The sequence below is a fragment of the Grammomys surdaster genome, unplaced genomic scaffold (genome assembly GCF_004785775.1).
Source record: "Grammomys surdaster isolate TR1022 unplaced genomic scaffold, NIH_TR_1.0 264, whole genome shotgun sequence".
Lineage (NCBI taxonomy): Eukaryota > Metazoa > Chordata > Mammalia > Rodentia > Muridae > Grammomys > Grammomys surdaster.
In genome coordinates this window covers 796,175-820,497 of record NW_021604705.1, presented here as the reverse complement: position 1 = coordinate 820,497, position 24,323 = coordinate 796,175, and the positions used below count along the sequence as shown (strand labels likewise).

Sequence of the window (24,323 nt, the reverse complement as noted above, 5' to 3'; positions counted from 1 at the left end):
TTTTTTTTTTAACAAAGCCAAGCTGCAGTTAGGTAAACTCCCACTGGAAGTTTAGAATATTAACTTTAAGTCAACTTTCTCATAGAAAATCTGTTCCTCAGAGTACTACCTGTTAGTTATATTTTTGATAGATTCTAATTTATTACTACTAATTAAGTAAAAGTGTTATTTTTCACCAAATACCATGCCTCCTTTTTTCATCAATATTTTTTCCTATATTTTAATTTGCTGGGCTATTTCTTCTAAAGATGCATCCTCTGAGGTGTTAAAATATGGAGCTAATTAAGTCCTTCATCTTTAAGAGGAACAGAGCAGTTTCTACAAAGGGATGTCAAAATGAGTGGGAATAAAGCTATACGACAAATATTTGAGGCTTTGTAGATCATATTGTCTATAAGAACCAATGTATACCATTATAGATGAAAAATAGTCATCTATAACAATCTGAGGTAACTGTTTCAATGACACTTTTACAAAAACAAGGTAAGTGTGAGATTCACCCAGGGATCTGAGTTTGTTCACTACAACATGTAAACAATATGCCTGACATAAAAACAATTTCACAACATTTTTGTGAGAATTCATATTTTTTCGTTAATCTTATTTCATGTGTATAAGTGTTTTTCTTGCTTGTATGTCAGCTTACCATATCTGTGACTGGTGCCCCGGACACCAGAATTCAGTAGTGGATCCCTTGGAACAGGAGTTACAGACAATTGTGGGCAGGTTTCTCTGTATAGGATTCAAACCTGTGCTTGTGGAAAAGCAGCCCACGTTCTTAACAGTTAAGCTGACTCTCCAATCCCAATTTTCTAATTTTTAACTGATGTTATAGAGTAGACTTGTCTGGAAATGGCTTTCTGACCTGATTGGTATCTGGGTGTTTACTCTTGGGAAGGGAAATTATAGAATCAAAGACACGTTACCATTAGCTGAAGGCCATTACTGTTGAGAAGACACTATGCAACACTTCCCACAGTTCCAATCCACACTCTTCCCTTACTGGCAGGCAAAGATATTTTTCTAAGAAATGTTGATATATTTCACCAAAAACCTGGATTGGTCATATTTGTTACAGTTGACACCATTTGACAAATATCTAACAAATAGTGTGAGTGGAAGTTTATTCGGTTTTCAAGAAGCTCTTATTTCTAAAATTGAACATTAATTTTAAAAGGATAAAGGCTACTTTTGCCTTTAGCCCTTTGTCTTCTTTTTAAGTCTGAAATGCAATTTACTGCCTGACATTCCTCAGGTGTTTTGTGACCCTGAAGATGAAGCCATGAGTTTAATTTAGAGGAAATTGGAAGCTGAAAGACTGAACTATGAACTGTTTTGAAAAGGTGTAGGTGCTCCTTATGCTTAACTATAGAATTTTCATTAGAAACAAAAGTCAGTATTGTTAATTAAGTTACTAAAGTGAAGTGTGTGATACACTGGGTTCACTTTGATACTACCTTTAACTTTAAAATAGCATCGATATTTATTGTTTAATAGTAAAACAACCCAATGCGCTTTTAAAACAAAACTAACTGTAGTGTAATTATATTAATTTCTTGTTTCTTTTCCTCTTTCTGATGGGAGAATTTCTCTAAAGAGCACTTTTGTTTCAGAACAACATTTAGGTAGCAGGTTCAAGACATGTAAAAACTTCATTCCATGGACTAAGAAGTCTTAGTTAGCAGTTATGCCCAGATTAACTATATCTGCCAGTGATATACTCAGCAGGCATTTGCTGACCCTAAACCAGGGTTTAAAACAGTAGGAGTATGAAGTAGAAATTGAAAGAGCTCATAAAATCAATATAATATTAGGTTGTACAAGATACTGAAATACAAGAAATTGCTCTTGAAGAAATAGGTGGATTGTTGGGTCAGGGTGCAGCAGTTCAAATTCTCTTCTTCAATTGAAGAGGAAAAATGCGATCAGGGAGTAACACAGCTGGGACAGAAGGCTGCAGAGTAGGTAATATTTGGCAGATAAAGATGGCTACATAGGCTTTGTGAAGGGCAGAGGTGTGCCATGGGATTTTTTTTAAGATTCCCTTTTTAAATTCTCAAAGGGCATGTCAAAACAGCTTATTTTCTAAAAATTTCCCACATAGAATGAAATGAATTAGAACTATGTCCCTAAATAAATGAATAAATAACTAAATCCCCTAAGACTTTGGTTTTGCTCACATGTGAGAGAAATCATTAATTAAAGAAATAGAATTCAGACAGAAACATATCCTTCATGGTCCTCTTAACTCTGCATGCTACAATTAGAAATATTGTTTAAGATCAGTGACTAAGAGTTTGACAAGATGATGACAAGGAAATTAGAATTGGATTGCATATACTAGGCTATTGAAAAGTATAGATATTAATCTTTCTAATTGTCATGACAAAATGCCTGACCAAAAGCAATTTAAGGATAAATGGCTTAATTTTAGATCACTATTTAATATGCAAACTATTGTGATAGAGAATTCACAGTGCCAGGAGCATAAGGCAGCTAGTCATTCTTTTTTCTTGACAGAAGTATAGAGAGGAAAGTGTTCACATCTGTTTTTTTTTTTTTCATTTCTGGACCCTGCCCTGTGAGATGTTTACACATAGTCAAGGTACACCCTTTTTTTTCAGGGAAGATTATCTAGAAATGCCCTCACAAACACAGATCTAGAGGTTTGTCCCTTAGGTGACTGTAAGTCCTGTTAACTCAACAATGAAGACCAGCTATAACTGACAGCAGCATAGAGATCTTCTCCAGTTCTTTCTTAGGGAAATGCGGATAATCTATAAAGCCTATTGCACGGGCACAGTGGGCCCAGTTTTTTGTCTCAGAATAGATATTTTCAAGCCTCAGCATAGTCTTTGTAGATACCTCATGAGAATTAATGCATGTTCTCATTCTGCTAAGAGTACAGAGAAGGCTGTCAGCTGAAAGCCTTCTTGTGATCTGATAATCACAAACCAGTCTAACATGATATCACTCATTCACATGATCACTGGCGCTATTGGCATAATATTGGTTATATTTTTGTCTGAAAGAACCATGAGTTAATAAGTCACTATGACATATAATTTCAGCTATTTTGTTGTATATTAAATAAAGAATTTTTGTTAAAACCAAGAAGGTCCGTGTTATGTGGATCCCAACAATCACAGATATATGATGGGAAGACCAGAGCAATGCTGCTGAAACCATGGGACTCCTGAGTCTTTACTCCACTTGCTGGTGAAAGCCTCTCCGAAGATACTGGGTTTCAGAAAGGGATTTTGTGGCATGCCTGAAGCACAGACACTGTCTGAATATATTCCAGTCTCTAAAATAATGAAATGATTCCAATCTAGAGTCTTTCTCCAAACTATCACTTAAGTAAACAGCCTGGCTACATCTATTGTGCATATTGGTCTCAGCTAAAGGATTCAGCCTGATAAGCCTGTTAAGGAATCTTTGTGTTCTGATTGTCCACACACAGCTAGCTGAACATCAGCAGCTGCATTTAAAGTCCAGTAGTTCTAATTCAGACTCGTGCATTAAGAATCTTCCAGGTGTTATTGGGATGCATTCCCTTGTGAGGAAGTAGATGAAAACAAAGGATGCAGCCCGGAATCATTTCTTCCCATGTCACTCACTTGTGGCATAACTCATCCTCTGAAGTGAACTGCATGATGGGAAGGTGCCCAGTCATACCCATTCTGGTTTAAGAAAAGAAAATCATACTTTCCTGTAGCTAGGATAGTATAATATGCCATTCATTTTAAAAATACACTAGCTAATTTTATTATCTGTGTTTGTATTGCTACCGGAACACAGAAAGTAATAACATGAAAAAAAAGGCAGGAGTCAAGGAAAACTTTACTTTAATATGGAAAATTCTTTTGAGAAATAATGAAGTCTCTTTTTAGTAATTTTCCTTCATATATATGGGGATATGTCAATTAAACAGTCAGCCAATTACAAGTCATCATGGAAAGCTCGATATATATCTTCTGAATGAAATTCATAAAAATTCTTTCAAACAACCTGCATTATTTCACAATGGATTTAATTAAACTATTAAACATATAGGCTGCTAGGAACAGTGGACAGTCCCTCTCTTGATCGCTTACTTGGCATGGGTGAAGCCATTTAACTATCTATACATTTGTTTTTCTCTAAAATGAAGTTAGTAATTTTGACCTTTTCCCTTAAAGTTTAACCCTGCTTTAAAAGAAATAATTAATGTCCAGTAACTTACCCTGGAATCTATGGGTACAAAATGCAGAGATGGAAGGAGTTGTTATATTTAAGGTTGGGAAAGTAGATACACTTGAGTAGATCCACTTCTCATGTATGTTCTGCTCCTGGAGTGGACAGATGTGCACACATATGTTCAGGCTGGTAAGCAGCAGTTTTACAAAATTAGTATTCTAGACACATAAAAACTGACTGACTGGATCAATTTGTTTCTTCACTCATTTATTCACAGCTGAATTTTACTTGCAATGTATACACCCAGCATTGTTCCTGGCAGTTAGGAGCAAACATTGCTTAGTTTGTGCTTTTAAAATACCCCTAAAAGAAAATTAAAAGCCCGAATAGTTCATGAATGTATTTTATCAAGTATATCTGTATAAGACTTACTTCACTCACTGCTGAGAAATAATGAACTATGGTTAAAGGTGAAGAGACTCTGTGAAGACAACCTCTCCTGTCTTTGTCTTGACCTCTGCTCGAGGTCTTTATTGTGTTGCTTTGTTCAGGAAAGACCAGTGCAGGTATTAATCCTGCAGGCCTATGAAGACCTCTCAGCTTGCAGTTTCTCTTTTAAGTTCCTTTTAATAAAAATGACAAAAGCATAGAGGCATGTCAGGGGAATTCTTCTACTTCGTATCCCTGTATTTCTCCCTAAGAAATACTAGGTAGTCAGGCTTTCATTGCCTTTCTGTTCTTGTTTTTCTTTGTAAATAAGATATGGATTGATCAACTTCATTAAATATGATAAAATCTTATTCAAAAGCTATGAAAAAAAATCAAAGTCAGTGGGGCACATTATCTTGTTCTGCCATGCTGATTATTAATCTTTTTAGTTACTCTTTATAGGTCAGTCCACTTATATTAAGAAATGTAAATGAGCATTGAAATCAACATGGCAAATGCCCAGGCTGAACTTCCTATATCTGAGATATGCAGCCTTTTGAAGTAGCTTGGTACATAACATTCTCCATTGATTTCCCTTGATGGAAAAACAGTTGAAGTTTCCAACTGTACAGTTTGTTAAACCTGAAAGAAGAAAGAAAATATCTTCTGTTTGGAAGGCGTTAATACTCTGTGGCAAAATTAATAAGTTTTACCAAAGTAAAGTCATCATATTTTGACCTAAAATCCATAGTTATTCAGTAATAATATGATTTGGGATTTGAAGAACTTATAAAGTTTCTAATTAACATAAATTATTCAAGGTGAAGAAGACTCATTATTATATAAAACTTACAATAAATCATCTTAAATTTTTAGCTCAAATCTAAAATATGACAAGCTACATAAGCACCAAATCAGTTGAGCTCTTCTCTCTTCCAGCCGCCCCTCTTACAAAGTAGTCTGGTTGAAAGCCTCTCAAGGAGACTGCTTCCAATGGAATGGAACCAAATATACTTAACAGCACTCTTTACTCACTAATGAAGTTTTCCTCACTGTCATGTTCCACCAAATATGTTTATTACTCATATAATTATTCCTCAATAATTCAAACCCATTCAGTATTCACCACACATCCGGTACTTTGCTAAGTGACTTAATTTTCCAGGTAAATAATAGTCCCAAGAATTCTATCAGGTAGATATTGATCTATTACCATATGTCAAAAATCTAAATTATGTTTTACAATAATTAAGCAGTTTTCTGGAAACTCAGCTTGAAAATGACAAAGACAAGGGAGAAAACTAAGATCTTCCTGACTTAGGGATGCTTTCCTTAACTCTTACAGTGCTTTGTCTCTTGTTCCTAGTACACATGGAGTTTGGAGTCCTCCTTAGTTTCCTGTATTATTTATTAGTTACTTATGGTGCTTCCTCATTCACTCTTGCCAAGAGAGAGTTTGACTTTTACCTTCTCTAACTTGTTCCTTCTAAATCAATACTAATATGCAAGTGATTATTGTTCCCAACTTTTGAAAACAACATTACATATTCTCTATAAAATATCAAATGTATAATATATAAATTATAACTCTCCATTTACTTATGAACATTAATCTAGTCTAGAAATCTGAAGCTAGTCAAATTATAGCAATAGTTTTAACGGGCAACTTAACACAACCCAATGTCTCCTGAAAAGAGTGTATGAATGAGCTTCACTTAGGAGCATGTCTGTACAGAATTCTCTATGTTGTTAATTGATGTAAAAGTCCCTCCATGAGTTTTCTAGCCTGAGTAGTCATGGACTTTGTAAATAGGTAGCCTTGGCAGACAATACCAACTTAGATAAGGACAAGTGAGTCCTAGGCAGAGTCATAGTGACCTGTCCGCTGAACCTTCACCCAGCCGAGACCCTGTTCTGAAAGATTCTGTAATCCCCCTGAACACCCACACACCGGTGTCATCCCATTCCGCATGTCCTGCCTTTTTGTGCTTATAAATCCTGTGTGAATAAGTAAAAATTATGATTTAAGAAAACAAAAGTCCCTCCATGAATGTGAGTAGTACTTTTCCTGAGCAAGCTATTCTAATCTGTATAAGGGAGGAGAAAGCCCTCTGAAAGCAAGCAACGATGTGTTTGTTCTCTTTCTATTTACTATGTATGTGGTATGTATGTATGTATGTATGTATGTATGTATGTATGTATGTGATATCATCTGCTTGAGCTCCCACATTGACTTCCCTGGAATTATGTCTGTAATTGGAATTATAAGCCAAATGGAGCTTTCTTTCCCAGTTAACCCCCCACTCACAAATTAGGGTATTGCACCATAGCAACCAAATAAAAACTAGAACAATTATGAAATATTTTTGTTCAATATGTTAACAAATAGCAGGGGAATAAATAAAGCCAATGCTGTTTTAGCCCTGTGTTTATTACATATTTTTGATGGTAATAGTTATTTCAGAAAGAAAATTCAGCACGGATGGAGTTTGTCTATACTAAATGAAAAGAGTTTTATTAAATAACTTCCTGCTGAAATAATCTGAGTACCAGAGGCATGGTTCTAAGTACAAATCTCAGCTGAATTTTTAGCTCCTGTGTCCAGTGAGTCTTATTGTCTTTTCAATAAGAGAATTTTAATAAATTGGGAAGTTAGCCAGAGCCTGAGCACCACTGGTTAAAAAAAAAATGTACTTTACATGACTTTTTTTTGACTAATAAAATATATTCTTAAGAGAATTTATTTATTTTATTTATAAGAATTATTTAAGAGTAAATATTAAAGTCATCTTTGTTCAATTATGTCTGTGTATCACTAACAAATTTAGAATGATTTCCAAATAATAGAAGGTAAGGTAAGAGATCATTAACCACTAAGAGAAAGGCAGAAATTCTGACTTTCAGCCATTGAGTAGAGCACAAGATAGGTACAGTCTTCTGCCTGTACTCAAGATCATACATACACCATGGAAAGGGCTTATCTGCATCTCAAGAGAGTAGAAACACTTTGATAGTAGAAATTCTTTAATGAGTGGGATTTTTGAGTCTGTTTTGGGGAAAAGTACTGAAGATCTGAGAGTCAGTTCCTCTGAGGAAAAAGGAGAAAAGAGACTCTTCTCTGTATAATTATGTCTAAGACAACAAAACGTACACCAAGAGTCTGCTGCTGCTAATGAGCAAAAACAACAGAGACACAGTTTCCATGTGAGGAGTCGTACCTCCTCTGGGCTAATTTGCAGTTTGAGATCTACCAGAGTTGCCTGCAGTACTCTATCTAGACCTCAGCTCCACTTGTCCAATCAAGGAGTACAATGTCAATTCTCCCCAGTAGATCATGAGTGGAAGAGAGAAATTCAAGCCTAGAAGCATGTAAAATTCCTTCATTGTTAATTGTTGAGGTGGACCATTGCTTCCCATGATCAGAATGCAATCCTTTTAAAGAGAAGACAAAAGTCCTGGAGCTCAGATTCCACAGCATCATATTATGTCCACACAGCAAAACTCCATGATGCCAATGAGATACACATTTTTCAATTCATAAAATCTATGGGTTGTGAAATAAGTTTATTTTCTCTTCCAATTAAAGGCAAGCAATTAAAAGGCAAGAAATATCTGAAGCACAGCAGATAGAAACAGAGTAGTCTCAAGTACTGCAGATATAATTGGAGGTTGAAAAAAGGCATGTATTGAGTGTGAACAAACACACACATTCAGTAGCCACACAGGGAAAAGATGCTCTGCAAAGCAGAGGCAGGCCCAGTAAAGTTGCACATCCAGTCCCTTGTTGAGAGCTAGGAGTTTTAAATGCTCTGGAGAGTCTTCCTTCTCTACAGTAGGATTGTTCAGTTTGACAGATAGTATGGTTAAGAGGTCAGCAACTGTGATATGACATTACCTGAAGGAGTCTTGACCTCTTTGAGCTGGTCCATCAGCAGGAGTTTTATTGAGGGAAGACAAAAGCTTCCAGGATTTACTCTCAAGTCAGGAGGCTGAGGAAGAAGCTGGCTCCTTGGAGCTTCACCACCTTTATTACCTAACCATGCTGCTTTCCATATCTGCCTATTAGAAAATCTGTCTAACTTCTGTTCTCTCAGTAACATTAACCCAATTTATGAAAATTCAGAGATAGGTCATCATTTCCCTTCTTTCCTGTTTTTATTCCATGTCTAGTGCTAATGAAATCTTCTTTCATTGTTTGCTGAGCTTCTACTATAGCAAAATTGTAATGAGATTAAGGGTTTGCTGGTACATTAATTGGATGGAAGGTCAGATGGTTCAGGAAAGCAGGGATGGCAAAGCAACAATTGGTAAGCAAAAGCTTCTAGACTATTATTTTCTGTTGTTGTTAGTGTTTAAGGTATTGGAAATTTAACAAAGAAGTTCTATTTAATGTATCCACTTAGTATAGGTGGGAAAAATAAATAGATCCAGTGATTCCCAAATCCTTAGTCCTCCTTCTGACTTGAGGTTAAGGTTTAAGTAAAACTTGTAGATCTGCATAGACAATGAGTCAGATCAGGATGTGCTCTGGCCCTCATCATCTGGGTTTGGTTTCATCCTGCAAAGTGATCTGACAAGTTGTTATAATTGTGAGAAATCTCTGCAGGAGACATTGCTCTCTGGCTGGCAACAGGCTTTAGCGATTTTCTTCTTCTAGCTTGAAATTTCTGGGGAAATTCCAATTCTCTGAGGTGCCATGTTTCACAGTTTTATACATAAAAGCTGTTCTGTTTAAACTTATTATGTTAATCATATGTATGAGAGACAAAAACGGAGTGAAGATGCTCCTCTTACAGTATAAAATTTATGATTATATGTGAAAAATTTTATTAGTATAAAGAGAAGATAAGACTATTCATCTTTTTTTTCTATCGTGAATGTAAACATCTTCGTTCACTATGAACAGTGAATATGTTTCTGAAGATGAGTAACATTATAACACAGAGACATAAAAATACTTTCATATTTCAGAGCACTGTAGATCCCTCACACATGGGAAGTTGTATGGAGTTGCAAGAGGAAGTTTCCAATTATGGAAATTCCTGAGTTTTGAAAAATTGTCTCTTCTTTCCATCCTAGGTCGTAATTAGCAAACCCTACACAGGTCTGAAAACAAATTGACACAGAACTTCTATGAACCTTTTTTTTTTCTTTTTATCAAGAAAAAGGATTTTAATCTGTATCGGGATTCGGAAAAATAGGTTCTGAGGGACAACACTTCTTTCCTTATTTCATTTTTACTTTTATATGTACATTTCTGATTTGTGTTTAAGCATGAGGATGTGAGTGTCAGAGCATGCCTGTAAAGTCAAAGAACAATTCTCAGGTTCCAGGGATCAAACTGAATGAGTCAAAGTTTGCTCAGCAAACATTTCGTAGCATATTGAACCATCCTTGTTCCTGAGAGAGCACATCTATGGTACTGGCGTATAGTGACAGAAGTATCAGGATGCAGAGCAAATGGCAGACTGCTGTCCATATACTAATGCATAGTTTGTAAAATCTAGAGCAGCAGATTTGGGTCAGCTCTATGTGTATAACAGTGAGATGCTGAGATACTTGAGAGTGAGATTTTCTACTTATGTCATACATTTCACAATATATTTTCCAGTATAATGTTCATTAAGAATGCACATGTGGCTGGGCAGTGGTGGCGCACGCCTTTAATCCCACTACTTGGGAGTCAGAAGCAGGTGGATTTCTGAGTTTGTGGCCAGCCTGGTCTATAGAGTGAGTTCCAGGACAGCCAGGACTACACAGAGAAACCCTGTCTCAAAAAAAAAAAACAAAAACCAAAACAAAAACAAAAAACAAAAAACAAAAAAAACAAAAAACCCAAAACAAAACAAAAAGAATGCACATGTGAACTTCATGGCCATATCCTTTTAAGATTTTAAAAAACATTTCTGATTATTTTTTGAGAATTTCATATAGTATATTTTGATCTTATTTTTTTTTCCTCTCCAGCTCCTCTCAGGGACTTTCATGTTCCCTACTCTTCCAACTTCATGTTCTCCCTTTCTCTAAAAACAAAAAAGAAGCAAACAAACCAACAAACAATATAGAATTCAATTTATTTGCTGACTACTCCTGAGAATGGGCCTCCCTTAGAGTGTGGTTGATATACCCAGTGTCACTCTACTGGAGAAAATAGATTCCTGGATGAAGCCTACTTACTTGTCCTTGGCCAATGTAGATTCTTGCCAAGCAGACCCAAAGCTATCTGCCTCTCCCCCTTTTTTATTTCATAAACAAGACTGAGTCTGTCTTAGGTTGTTCTGACAGGAATGCCTTCCTTACCTGTCATGGAATATGCATTATCAAAACAATGCATTTATGTCTTAGGTTGATAAGGTTCTGAGCAAAATCTTACCCATCTTTGGCTTGCCAGATTGTTAATTTAATAACTTTATTTGGAGGTCCATTTTAATTTCAGGCAGGAATCCAAATCTTAGGCTAGAACAAAGAAGTAAGCTTCAGACATGAAAATAACTTTGGGCTAGGTCAGGGAAGTAAGCTCAGATATTTTGGTCATCCTGAAAAACCCTTAGAAATAGTGATCACAGGAGTGTTCACAGAATTTTGTTTATTGCCTTGCTTGTTCTTTGACTATTTGCATTTATTGTCTTGCCTGCTCCTTGACTATTTGCATCTATTGTATTGCTAGTTCCTCAACCTAGAACTGACCTTAATACTTGCATGTAATTAAAATGGTATAAAAGCAAAAAGATGGAGGGGGAATGGGATAAGGGGTTTCTAGGGAAGGGAAATCGGGGAAGGGGATGACATCTGAAATCTTAATAACTAAAATATCCAATAATAAATAAAAAGAAAAAAATAGATTTTCTGGTTTTCTAACTCCTAGCAGCTATCAATTTTAAATAGATTCTTGGTTAAGTGTGAATCTGTATATGTGTTTCTCCTCTGTGTTGGAATTTTGTGGGCTTACATGGTGTAGAGCTTGTGTGTGCTACAACAGTTTCTGTGAGTTTATATGTGATTCTGCCCTGTTATATGTGGAAAACAGTTTTCCTGATGTAATCCACCACCTCTGGGTCTTACAATCTTCCCACCTCTTATTCCACATAGATCTGTGAACTTCCAGCAGAGTGGTGTGATGGAGACATCACACTTAGTGCTAAATATTCAGAAGTCTCTTATTTCCTGTACATTATCCAGTTGTGAATTATCATCTACTGCAAGAGGAAGCATCTTTAATGACAGCAGAGCAATGCACTGATCGATGAGTGTGTAGCAACATATCATCAAATGTCTACTGCTATATTCATTTAGCAAAAATAAATAAAATAAAATAAAAAAATAAAATTAGTAGGTTTTCCATTAGAGTCCACGACCTATTTAACCTTGGGCTACTGACCTCATGAACAGTGCTAGGCATGGGTTCCATCTCGCAAAACTGGAAAGACAATAAATTTTAATCATAAAAATTAATAGTGAATGCTTATTGAAAAGCTGACCTTACTTGGCGAAACTATTTCAGTGGCTTTATTGGGAGTTGGTTTGTAATGAGTTTAATTCTTCTTGATGAGAACAGGAAGCTTTTAAATTGTGTGAGTTTTCCAGCATGCAGATATGCTATCAATTTCTCTGCTGTTCTAATTTCATACTTTAGTAGATCATGTTATATTAGATGATATCCTATTATGCTACATAATGTAATATAATGTAGTTTAATAGAATATATTCTAAATTTTATATTAGAATATATGCTAATTTCATACTATATTAGACTACATGTCCACAAAAGTAAGAGTGCCAGGGAGCTGGTATGAATCAAACAAATCAAAGACCACCTTATTGTCAGTATGGTCCTTTACCTTAGTGAAGTAAAAACAAACAGTTGATTTGGGACAAAATATGAATTTCAGCTGAAGGTCCAAAAGTCTTGTTATCAGTGAGCTTTGTAACTTTTCAATATATTAAAAGCTTTACTCTTATTTGTAATTAAAATCAAGCACATCTATAAGGGCAGATTAAAAATTATAATTATGTTGATGTTTAGTTTCTTGTCTTCTCTATGTTTCTCATTAAAATGTAAAAGAGCAAAGTATTTTTTATTATTACCTGACCTCTGTTTGGTAATCAGACTATAGAAAGATAAAAAGCTTATGCACTTTCATCACCTGCTTTGAATAGTAATTAAGTTTTTTCTATTCTTTATAAAGAAATTAGCCTATAACCCATTTTATTGATAGGAATGTGAAGGTTGATTTCCATGAGTAGACATATTGGATGCTCTTTTTCCTTATATTGATTTGGTTTCTGACAATTTGGGTGATGTGGTTTAAATAAATATCACAATGATGGAAACTAGGCAAATTCTAAACACAAAACTGGGAAACTTTGATTTCATATATGACTTGCCACTGTACCCAGCAGCAAAATAAAGCCTCTTGCTTTTTTTTACTGAGTAAATTAATAACTAGAAGTGTGTTTTAAACAATATGATCACTTAGTATAACATTTTTAGTGTATGAAATTTACAGCTTGAAACTTGTTGCTGATTAGTAATGATGTATAGACAATATTTCCTATTATAATTACCAATTTTTTAGCAATTTTTTCTCTCTGAAGTTTGAGTAAATTTTGTTTCATGTTTTTTTAAAGTTCAGTTATATGCTTGCACATTTATCATTGTTTGTTTGCTTAATTTGGACAGCTGTCATAACGAAATAACTTTCATCATTCATAATACTCCTGTACTACAGTACCCTGATTTAGTATACTAAAGCCTTCCAGCTTTCTTTCTTACCAGGTGTTAGCACCATTTAAATCCTGGTGTAGAAGTTCCATGACATATCTATGGAAGTAAGAATACGATCTGGAGGAGCTGGTATTCTCCTTCCATCATGTGGACACTGGAAATCAGATTCAGATCCTTACAGTGGGCAGCAAATGCCTTCTGAGCTATCTCAAAGACCTTGTATATTTATATTTAAAGTTTGATATTATAGCAGACATTCACTTGGGTCTTGCTTCTTTAAAGTTTATTTATAACTTGTTATATAAGACATAAAATTATCCATATAAATAATAATTATGCAGCGTGCTACATGTTCCTGTTATTTTACAATTTCTTTTACAATTGTCTCATTTGATTTGCTCTGCATTTTATTTTTTTTCTTTTAACCTTTCAATTAAATAAATCTAATCATTTCCTTTTATCTCCTTTTTGGTCCATTGCATAAAAAACAACTTGAATTTATTAATTTAATACTTGCTGTACAATTCATATTGCATTTCTTTAACTTACAGTCTTTTCATGGTTGGTAGTATATTGCTTTGTATCAAAGAAACATTTTAACAGTACAGTGGAATTTCACCCCCTCATACCTCCCCGGGTTAAGGCCATTGCTATTTTATTTATTTATATATTTTCTGTAAATCTCAAAACATCTAACAATGTAAATAAAATCACAGGAAAATAATACGTTGCTATAGTCCCTTTATTTTATTCTTTGGTATATATATTCCTCTTATAATTCTCATCTTTACTTTATGCTATCTACTACCATTTCTAATTTATATCTGCTGATAATGAGTTCTTTTATATTTGCATGTATTAATATGTGCATATTTTGCCTGCTTACAAAGAGATAATTTCTATGATATAGATCTTTATCTTAATATTATCTTGAAATTCTAAAGCCCATTCATTGCATTCTTTTTCAACAATATTGTTATTAATTTTTTGACAGTTCCATACTACAATGTGTTTTTATCATATTACCCTCTATCCTCAAATTTCTACCCATCCAACTTAATTTCCTCTTTAATAAAAAAAAAGTTGAGTAAGTCCAATTTATAATTTACTAATATTTTTGATGTTGAGGCCTTCCATACTTCCATAAGAACACAGTATACCTACTAGGAATCACTTTTAAAGTAAACTGACCCTCCCTTTCCAGTAACTATCAATTTTCAGTAGCTCTCTGGCTAGAGCTGGAACTTCATGTATGCTTCATACTCCATGCTTGTATTTTTGTCTAACTTAAGATTGTCCAGGTCTTGGCTACTCTATCAAAATCTCTGTTAATTCTTACTTGTCCACAAAACTCTTTGTAGTTGTAATCAGCCTCTGCTTCTTGCTCTTATCATACTTTCTCTTCCTCTATGTGATGAGCCCTGACCCTTGCAGGTTGGATTGTGATGTAAATGTTCCCTTTTGACCTAAGAACTCTACAAATTATTTTCTGCACCTTGAGTAAATGTGGGTATCTGTGTTAATAGCCATCTATTACAAAAAAGGAACGTCTTCAGTGTACTGGCTGGTTTTGTGTGTCAACTTGACACAAACTGGAGTTATAATAGAGAAAAGAGCCTCTCTTGAGGAAATGCCTCCATTAGATCCAGCTTCAAAGACATTGTCACAATTAATGATCAAGGCAGGAGGGCCGAGCCCATAGTGAGTGTTGCCATCCCTGGGCTTGTAGTCCTGAGATCTATAAGAAAGCAAGCTGAGCAAGTCAGTGGAAGCAAGCCAGTAAGCAGCATCCCTCCATGTCCTCTGCATCAGCTCCTGCCTCCAAGTTCTGGCTCTGTGTGAGCTCCTGTCCTGACTTCCTTTGGTGATGAACAGCAATGTGGAAATGAAAGCTGAATAAACCTTTTCCTCCCCAACTTGCTTCTTGGTCACGATGTCTTGTGCAGGAATAGAAACTCTGACTATGGTATTTACTGAGGGTTGGAAAGTGAACTAGTTTATAGGTATAGCAATAAATCATTAAAAGGAAGTTTAATACTGTGAACATTTGACAGACTAACAGCAGGTTCTTCCTAGGGCCTCTAATATATAAAGCCACACAGGTTCTTTGCCCCAGTAAAGGTGTTATCTATGGGTTTCATCTTTGTCACTTACCTTAAATTCAGTCAGAAAGTGATTCTTTTGGTAGCATTAGTCACATCCTTGTATCAGTAGGCATGTCTTGCCATGCCAATCATTATTGTAGTTCAAAGATTCTCAAGCAGGATAAGATAGTTGTTTATTTTTCTCCTATAGTATGCATATTAACTTTCAGAACTATGAATGTTTGCCAGTAGAAATGAAACTACAGGTCATTATCAGCTTTATTTCTCCATAATCTATACTTAAGTAGTGGTATCTTCAGAAACAGAGTTTTCCCATTGAGTTCTAGAGGATAACTATGATCGGTAGAAATATACTTTAATATGGGGAGTATATGGAGGCCTGCTTACAACTGTCAAACAGGCAACCCACTCATGCCAATGGGCTTTTTATTTGCTGATGTGTGGTGTTTCCTGAGAGCACTGTTTCCCTACCCTATTATAAAGTAATTCCACTTAAACTTTTTAAAATATGTTATGTGTACTTATTTTAGTAAGTTTCTACAGTGGTTTTCTGGGACTTTTTCAAACAGTCTTGAATGTTTGTTATCCCTCTTCCTACATTCATTATTTTGGGATTTTTGTTTGTTTCCTTGTTTTATAAGTGGCAATAATTCATCTAAATAGCTAGTAATCAGCTATTCTTTTATTATTAGGCAGTACTAATCAGAGCTAATTAATTCTTTCTGAAAAAGAGTTTCCTGAGTTCTTTATTTAACTCAACCTAAATTTTCTCAATTCTCTTGTTAAGAACCTGTATGATTTGGGGCATTGGGTGGATTTTAGGATCTATTTCATTTAATTCTTTACATAGTTTTTCTCTTGGCCAGAGAAAGTTCTGGTTTTTTATTTTTTATATAAGTACATTGTAAACATAACACAGCTCTTTCTCTTCTCTCTCTCTCTCTCTCTCTCTCTCTCTCTCTCTCTCTCTCTCTTTCTCTGGATAAACCTGAGCACACCCAACAGGCTGAACTAAATTTTTGGCTAGATATTTTAAATAAAGTAAATATAAACAAAATAACAATAAACAAAATTAATTTTTTCAGGAGTCTTTGTTCCTCAAAAAATTAGTTCATTTTTAAGACTTCCACAAAAAATCAGTTCTCTTAAATATTCTTGTGGAGTTCCAAAATGTTTTTTTTTTTTTGCATTATTTACGAGACTGAAACTTTCTTATAAATAATACAGGTTCACTTATCTGTCTTTGTGGAAGGGAAAGGAATTGATTTGTACAATTTATCCCACAACATAAAAGATCACTTGTTGCAATTTTAGCTATACATCAGAGCTGTGGTCTTGAATGTGTATAATCTTCATCAGTCAAAAGTAGAAAACGAAGTTTATAAGATTCCTATTCCTGATATTTATACATTCTCAGATTCCAAGTACTTTATAATCTAGGATAATAGTGAAGACTTGGCTCCATAAGAGTAAATAACTTAGAGCATTTATTTATGGAAAAATAAGACTGAAAATAGAATTATTTCTCTATTTATGAAGTGGATTTTCCCAGAATTTTGGAACTAATGGAAGAAACAAGTACACATCAAATTTTTAAATACTATTGTAATCATTAGAGATGAAGTATCAGTAAATAAATAAACTTCCTCAATTGCACAAGTTTTATGTGCTGGTAATATGAAATATTAAATAAATCTGGATTACTTTTTATTACATTTATTAATCAAGAGCAAAACACCAATCTTCATTGAAACAGCCAGCTTCTCTCTTCAAGACAGTTGAAGTGAATGCTCCATGTCCTCTTAAAGTAAGAAAGAGTGTTTCCAAGATGACTTTCTTGTAAGCCAAGTCTTCAGTACAACCACAAATTATAGATTTAGCAAGTAGATTATGAGAAACCAAAAATACTAGAAATAGTAAGATTGTAAACATTATTTTCTACTTCTGACTGACTAAAGATATCTACTCATTCATGATCATCAAAATTCTGATATTTAACTGTGCTTAGGAGATAGTGATCTATCTTATTGTTGTATTTCTTCCTTTCTTAAAAAATATAGTTTTAATTATTGGAGCTTCTTTTTCTTTTTCTTTAGAAATATCCAAAGTATTTTCAAAAATTTAATTCAGATTGAATCTTCGGTATTCTCTGTGCTTCTTACCAGTTCTGTTCCCATTTTTTTTCTGTACTCAAACTACTATCCTTCAGAAAGGCTAGTCAACTTCCTCCAGATATTCAATTTAGATATGGTTACCTGGACACTGTCTCATGACTACATTTCTTTCAATAATAAAGCTAATGATTATAAAAGACTTTGGCCCTTCCTTTATTTATAGGAAATATTGTGTTGCCAGATGAATTATAGCTTGATGTTTTCTTGTTTACCCCAGGAGAATCTTTATACTTGATATGAAAATTTTAAAATGGACACAGATTTTGGAATGTTTAACACCTTATGCTGGTCAAGAGTAGCTAACTTTCAAGTACACTCTTAATTCACCATTAAACCCTGAGTTCCAAAGTGCTTATTTGATAATGTCTCTTTTCCTACTCATTCAATATTGGTAAGTGTGCTGTGTGTCAGTTTCTAAAGAATAGACCTAAGCATGTAATGAGAACCATCTAATCTGGCTGTAAACCAATTGTTTTAGAAAAAAGTCATTAAAAGCGAATCAGATTAATTTAAATGAAGAAAAGCCAAGGCACTATTCTGTGTTTAAATTTATGACCATTGTTTTTTGCATCATGTTCTGAATTTGGTATGTATCTCCAACCAAAAATGAAATTGAAATCCCCCTTAGAGCTAGTATTTGGTAATAGAAGCAATTTACTGAGAGAAGTTTATTCACCTCATTTGTTTTAATCAGCATCTTCTTTATGGAGAGGGACTAGTGCAGGCAGCCTTAGGACTGCAAAAGCTTTGGCCTTTTCTCTCTTCACAGATGGCACATGAATTCCAGTTTTTCATTTTCCCAGACACACAGATGACTCAGCTGTGTGTCCAGGATGACTCCACGAAGGACTGAGACCCAGTTTTGCAGCACACTCTGAGGTTGACTTTGACAAGCTTTGAGGAGCAACTTAGTGGACAACTACATTCATCTACCATATTTATCCTGGAGTATAGAAAAACAGTGTTAGAAACGCTTTTCTTCTCCATGTTCCAAAAAATTTTGCTTTCAGGACCATGTTTAAGACTCTTGTAGACATAAAAGCATGTTTAACTTATTTATAGTACTCTTCCTATTTTATTCTTTTATATAGAGATTGAAAGAATTAAAGCACCGAGAATTTGCTAGAAATGTAGCTTCCAAATCATGGAAAGATGAGAAGAAACAAGAAAAGGCACTTAAACGGCTCCATCAGCTGGCTGAGCTGCGGCAACAGTCTGAATGGTAAGGTACAGAGGGGCTTGGATGGTCCAGATTGCATCTCCTGTCTCCTGGGAAATTTCAATAATGAATCTACTTTGTTCTCTGCAACAATATAAAATTAACACTAATCAACAAATATGCTTGAAGGAAAAGTTTTAGTTGTTAATGGTTCGTAAATTAGTAACTTTGTCATTTCATTTTTTTCTTCCCAACGCTGCTAACATATTACCCTGCTTAATGAACTGATCCAGGAAACAATTCTAATAAACTGGCATCTGTTCTAGCTTAAGTTGTTCTGACATAATTCTTCAGTAATTTGTTTTATAATGATAACTTTTAAAATATTTAATATTGATATATGCATATATTTATACATGTAATATGTTGAATCAATTCCAACCCCCATTACTCCCCCCCAAATTCCTCTGTCTCCTACCACTTTTCCTTATCAACTTCATATGCTCTGTCTATATGTACACATCTGTAATTAAATACTTACTATCAAGTACTGACTGAATGTACATGTGTGGGATCATCTTCTCATCTACTGAAACAAAGATGGGTATCTGCATAAGACTCACATCCCTGAAGAAAACTGACTCTCCTGGTCCCAGCAGCCATCAGTTTCCAATAGCTTCCCAGATAGGAGGGACAAGTCATGATCAGCTACCCAATCTATACTGGGATATGGGTGACTTGATCTTGTGCAATATCATGTGTGCAGTTCTATGTATTAGTATATGAAATTGCACTGTTATGTCTTCCAAATACTGTTCTGTCTCAGGCATCTACAATGATAACTTTAAAACTGTAAAGAACAGTGCACCTTTGGAGTGGATAATACATGTCCTGTATATTCCCTTGTACACACTTAAGCCTAGAATAAATGACGCTATCATTGTCTGGCAGACAAACAAAATATAATTAATGTTGTTAAACTTACTGCACAATGTCATTTTAATTGATAATTATACTACAATATGCATTACATTAATACTAACTTGTAGCTGAAAAAATGACAGTTTATAAAAAGCTTACAAAAGCTTGCAGCCACTGAATGATTCAAAGTTGTTACCTGGAATGCAATTAACATTGCAGATTGTGAATCGTGCTAATATGAATCATAATGCATAATAGTAACATAGCTAATTAATGTGGGTGACAGCAACCTGGTGAATTGGGGAATTTGTAGCTCTGTCAGAATTTAAATTCCTGTTGCTTAAATAGAACTCAATATGCAATAACAAAAGCAAATGGTTTAGTTTAACTACCATAAAACATTCAAAATTGATGATTAGAAAATATTTATGATATTGGTTAATTATTAATGAAATAGTGATAGTTTTACAGTACTTATATATATAAAGTCTTTATAATATGTTAATCAGATATATAAAACATTAAAAATTTTAAATGTAAGATAAAAGAGAATTAAAGGCACTATACTATATGTATAAAGAAATAAAGTTAATATAAAGGGACTTGTACTGAGGGGATCCACACAATCAGAGACATATATTATATACTAATGAGTCTATCTAACAAGATACTCATGTCATTCAAGCACAGTAATAGATTAATATTAACAAATCAGACCTACTAAAACAGAACTTAGAATACAGATTCCTGTGTGCATTAATGTAGCATACAAGAAATCATGGAGATCACATTTCAGTTCCTTCATGATTAGTTACAGGATTCAGTAAATCAAATAGTAATAAATGGAGAAGAAAGATATCCTAAATAAAGATCTTCACAGGCCATTCACTAGAATTGCCTTGTTCATCAGCAAATCTGAATTATCCTCATAAGCATTATTTTTCTTGTCTTTACTATGAAAGTAACTACATACCCGCATTTCTTCTTCCCTACAATGGAATAATAAGAAAGAATCAGAGGAATCATTGTGATGATGGGAGTGGGGCATGGTTTTCTCAGAGGACAATAGGATGGATAGTAATGACGATGTTCTTGCTGATAAATTTCGAAGTTTCTGGGGTTGCCAGGTATGTCTTCTAGATTAAAATGTCTGCTTTATTAAGTTAGTATATCCATCACCAAACCTTATGTACCAAACAAAGTGGTTTGGTACATAACCACTCTATAGGCTAGAATGTGTCCCACTGTTACAGAAAAGATAAATGATCAGTTCTCTAAATACAGAATTTCAAATCATGGAGGTTATTTCTTCCTTACTATTGCTCGCCAATTGCTCTATTTGCTTAAACAGCCTCATGGCCTAATAGACAACACTTAGAGCTATAAAATATTTTCTTTGTTGCATCAGGATTGAAGCATAAAAATTAAAATCACAATGACTGTTAACTGTACGATGCCTCCTTTCCTAGACAACCTGTGTCTGGTCCATTACCATTATGTTTTCTGAAATATATGGCAAATGTGAGTGTGCTCTGAAGACCTTTCATGAGTATTTTGTATTTCTTTCTGTGATGCATCTTGTCCTATTCATGAACCTCTGACTTTCAATGTCCCACAATTATTCCTGTAGGAAGAGACACTGTCCACTTAGAATGAGCCAAATAACATCATTCTTCCATATAGGAAAGGTGAATTCGTGGTGCTGAGAATATTTGAATCCAACTGATAAACAAGTATTGGCAGAAAATTGAGGTTGAGTTTCATATTGAACAGCCAGCTTTGATCTCCTCTTGGATCACGTCACTCATACAGGGTCTCAAATAAAAGCATTTGGGAGGTATTCACTTTCTGAACAGAAGCTTTTATGTAAACATTTAAGTATGGTATATCTTCATGGATGTTTGTGCAAAATTTGAGACATGTTAGTGATCTTGATTCTGAAAACAGAAGTTTCACAGAACCAGAATACAACACAACAAAATCATTATATTTTGGTATGTCTATTTGTTTCTGTTTGAAAGATATGCCTTTCCTCATAGGAGATGATTTGTATATTTATTATGTTACTTTGCTTCAGGATTTGGGGACAATAGTGACATGTACAACACACTAGTACAAGTTAAATGGTTAACTCTTTAGTAATTTTCTAACTAGATATTACAAATGACTATAATTATTTCCAAATCAGAGAATCTAAAGATTGTTCCAAAGAAGAGGATGAAAAAATAAGTATGTAAACCAGGAAAAATTAGAGAAGGGTGAATGTTTTCTGCTTAGGACCTGGAAATAGGAATCATGTGAGATTAACACACATTCATATATAAGTTCTTGGGATCTGATGTAGAATTTAGGGACTATACATAGTAATAATTATTATGTTCTGTATCAGAAATTTGCTAAGATGGAGGATTTTAAGTTGTTTCTAACACAGATATAAACACACACAATAAATGTGTTGTGTTGAATGTGTCAATGAGCTTTATCATAGCAACAACTTTATACTACAAGTATATATCTATTTGATATCCCAAGGTGCATCATAGAATATCCACCCCATACATGTATTTATATCCTCAAAATAACTCTTTATTTTAAGATTAAATGGTTGTGTAAATAAAGAAAATACCCAAAAAAATAAAATTATAATGAAATGAAACATAACTTAGAAATACTAAAATATTTATGTTTTTTGCAGTCTGGAAGAGGAAATGCTAATGCTCTCCCATTAAAAATTTCAGTATTTTCTGTTGAGTATAATACCATTGACAAGGAATTGATTTTCCAGAAGAAGCAAATTTATTAATTAGATAGCCTAGATACTGCTTAATCCAAAAAATGGAAAGCATGTGGAGAGGTATTTCCTTGTCACCAAGACAAAATTCAGTTACACTGTCATCCTCTCTGGTCCTTGCGTGTCTATGCTCCAGTAATGTTTCAATACCTGTATTTGGGTGTTTTCTTTGAGCTGAAATAGCATTCAGTAGCCCACATATTTTGTTTGAATACTTCTCCTGTGAGTGATAATAAATATGACTAAGGTACCCTTTTATGAGAAGCATGGTGAGATTATTAAGGGAAGAAGATTGTTATGAGGGGGAGGGGAGTAGTTCTAATTATGAAACAATTAAGCAAAAGTCACTATTTTCTAAAATCCCCAAATCTGATTTCCCTACAACAATATGAGACACTATTATTGTCAAGCTTTACCTGTTCATTCCTGAGAACATATAGTTTCAGATAACTGTGCAATAAACAATGGCTAAAACTATCATTTGTAAGTTAAAACTTATAAGGGCAGAGAAAATAACAGACTATAATACTGTACAAGGAAACACTGTCAGCAAAATAGAATTTGAGTATCAAAAATAACTACAAAAAAGACTACAAGCAGTAGAGTACTGATTTGCATATTGAGTCCATTACCTGTTATTCCTTTGTACTTGTGTTGTAGAGCTAAGGATGTGGTGTTGGATAACACATCAAGGGAGTTTCCCTTTCAGAAAACTGATTCTCCTCTTTTCAGAAGCCATGGGTTGCCTGTATCTCTTCATCTAGGCGTGGGGTCTTATGACCTCTTCCCCATTCCTGTTGGCATGTCAACTGGTGTCATTATACAGGTCTAATTTATGTAGCCATATTGCTGAGATTTCATGGCTACAGGTTTTCTATCATGTCTAGAAGACTTGATCCTTCAACAGGTTCCCTTATCCTTCTACTTTGCCCTGATCCTCCAGCTCTACACCCCACTCAGATCTTCCCTGTGTGTAGGAGTCTTGTAGATGTATCAGGTTGAGATGATACCCCATAGTCACTTATGACCTTCATTTTACCTGCGTGTGAATTTCTGAAATAGCATCCATCTGATACAAAAAGATAGTCTTTGAGGAGGATTGAAAGCTACACTTTTGTGTGGGTGTAAAGATAGGTATTTAGAATATAGTTAGTTATTTGGGGTTTAAGGAAGATGTTTTAAAGATGTAGGTTTTTAGTATTTATAGCCAAGAAACAAAAGATAAGAAATGATGAAATACAAAGTAGAAAACAAAAGTTAAATGTGCCTCCATGGAAATGATAAAAGCAGAATGGCATTTCAAATAAACACTTGGAAAACTGTTGTCCTAGCATCACCTTTCTCGAGTCAGGATCAGTATTCCTGTATAAGGAAGAGTGTGAAAAGATTAGGTGTGAGTAGACTAACTTTAATATAAAAATCTCTGACTGTGTTTATTTTCTGCTTTCTGCTTGAATCCTTAATGCTCCTCAGTCAAATCAACAATCTGTTGGCATGTCAACTGGTGTCATTATACAGGTCTAATTTATGTAGCCATAATGTAGGTTTTGGAGGTAAGGAGCAAGAGACACCAGTACAAAGTCCCATGGGAATACAGATGCTACCTGAACTCATCAGCTGCTTGCACTGCGTTCATTAGCTGTTGACAAGAATAATGACTAACTACCTTGTTTCAGCAGCAGTAAGCAGGAAAGACTTTTGAAGGAGTGAATAATGAATAGTAAAGGTGCTGAAAAATCAAATTAAAACTACTTACACTTTGCAAATTTCAATTTCTTACCTAATATGAATATGCTGGTTGAAAGCCTTTGAAATATGTTAAATCTGAATTTCAAAGGAT

General features: G+C 34.5%; 1 protein-coding gene across 1 annotated transcript in view; it reads left to right on the top strand.

The window, feature by feature from the left end:
• Znf804b (zinc finger protein 804B) overlaps nt 1–24,323 on the top strand; it is a 532,472-nt gene that overhangs the window by 504,189 nt on the left and 3,960 nt on the right. The window contains exon 3 of the mRNA XM_028776079.1: nt 18,704–18,834. Coding sequence (XP_028631912.1) covers nt 18,704–18,834 — 131 coding nt within the window. The remainder of the gene's footprint in view (nt 1–18,703; nt 18,835–24,323) is intronic.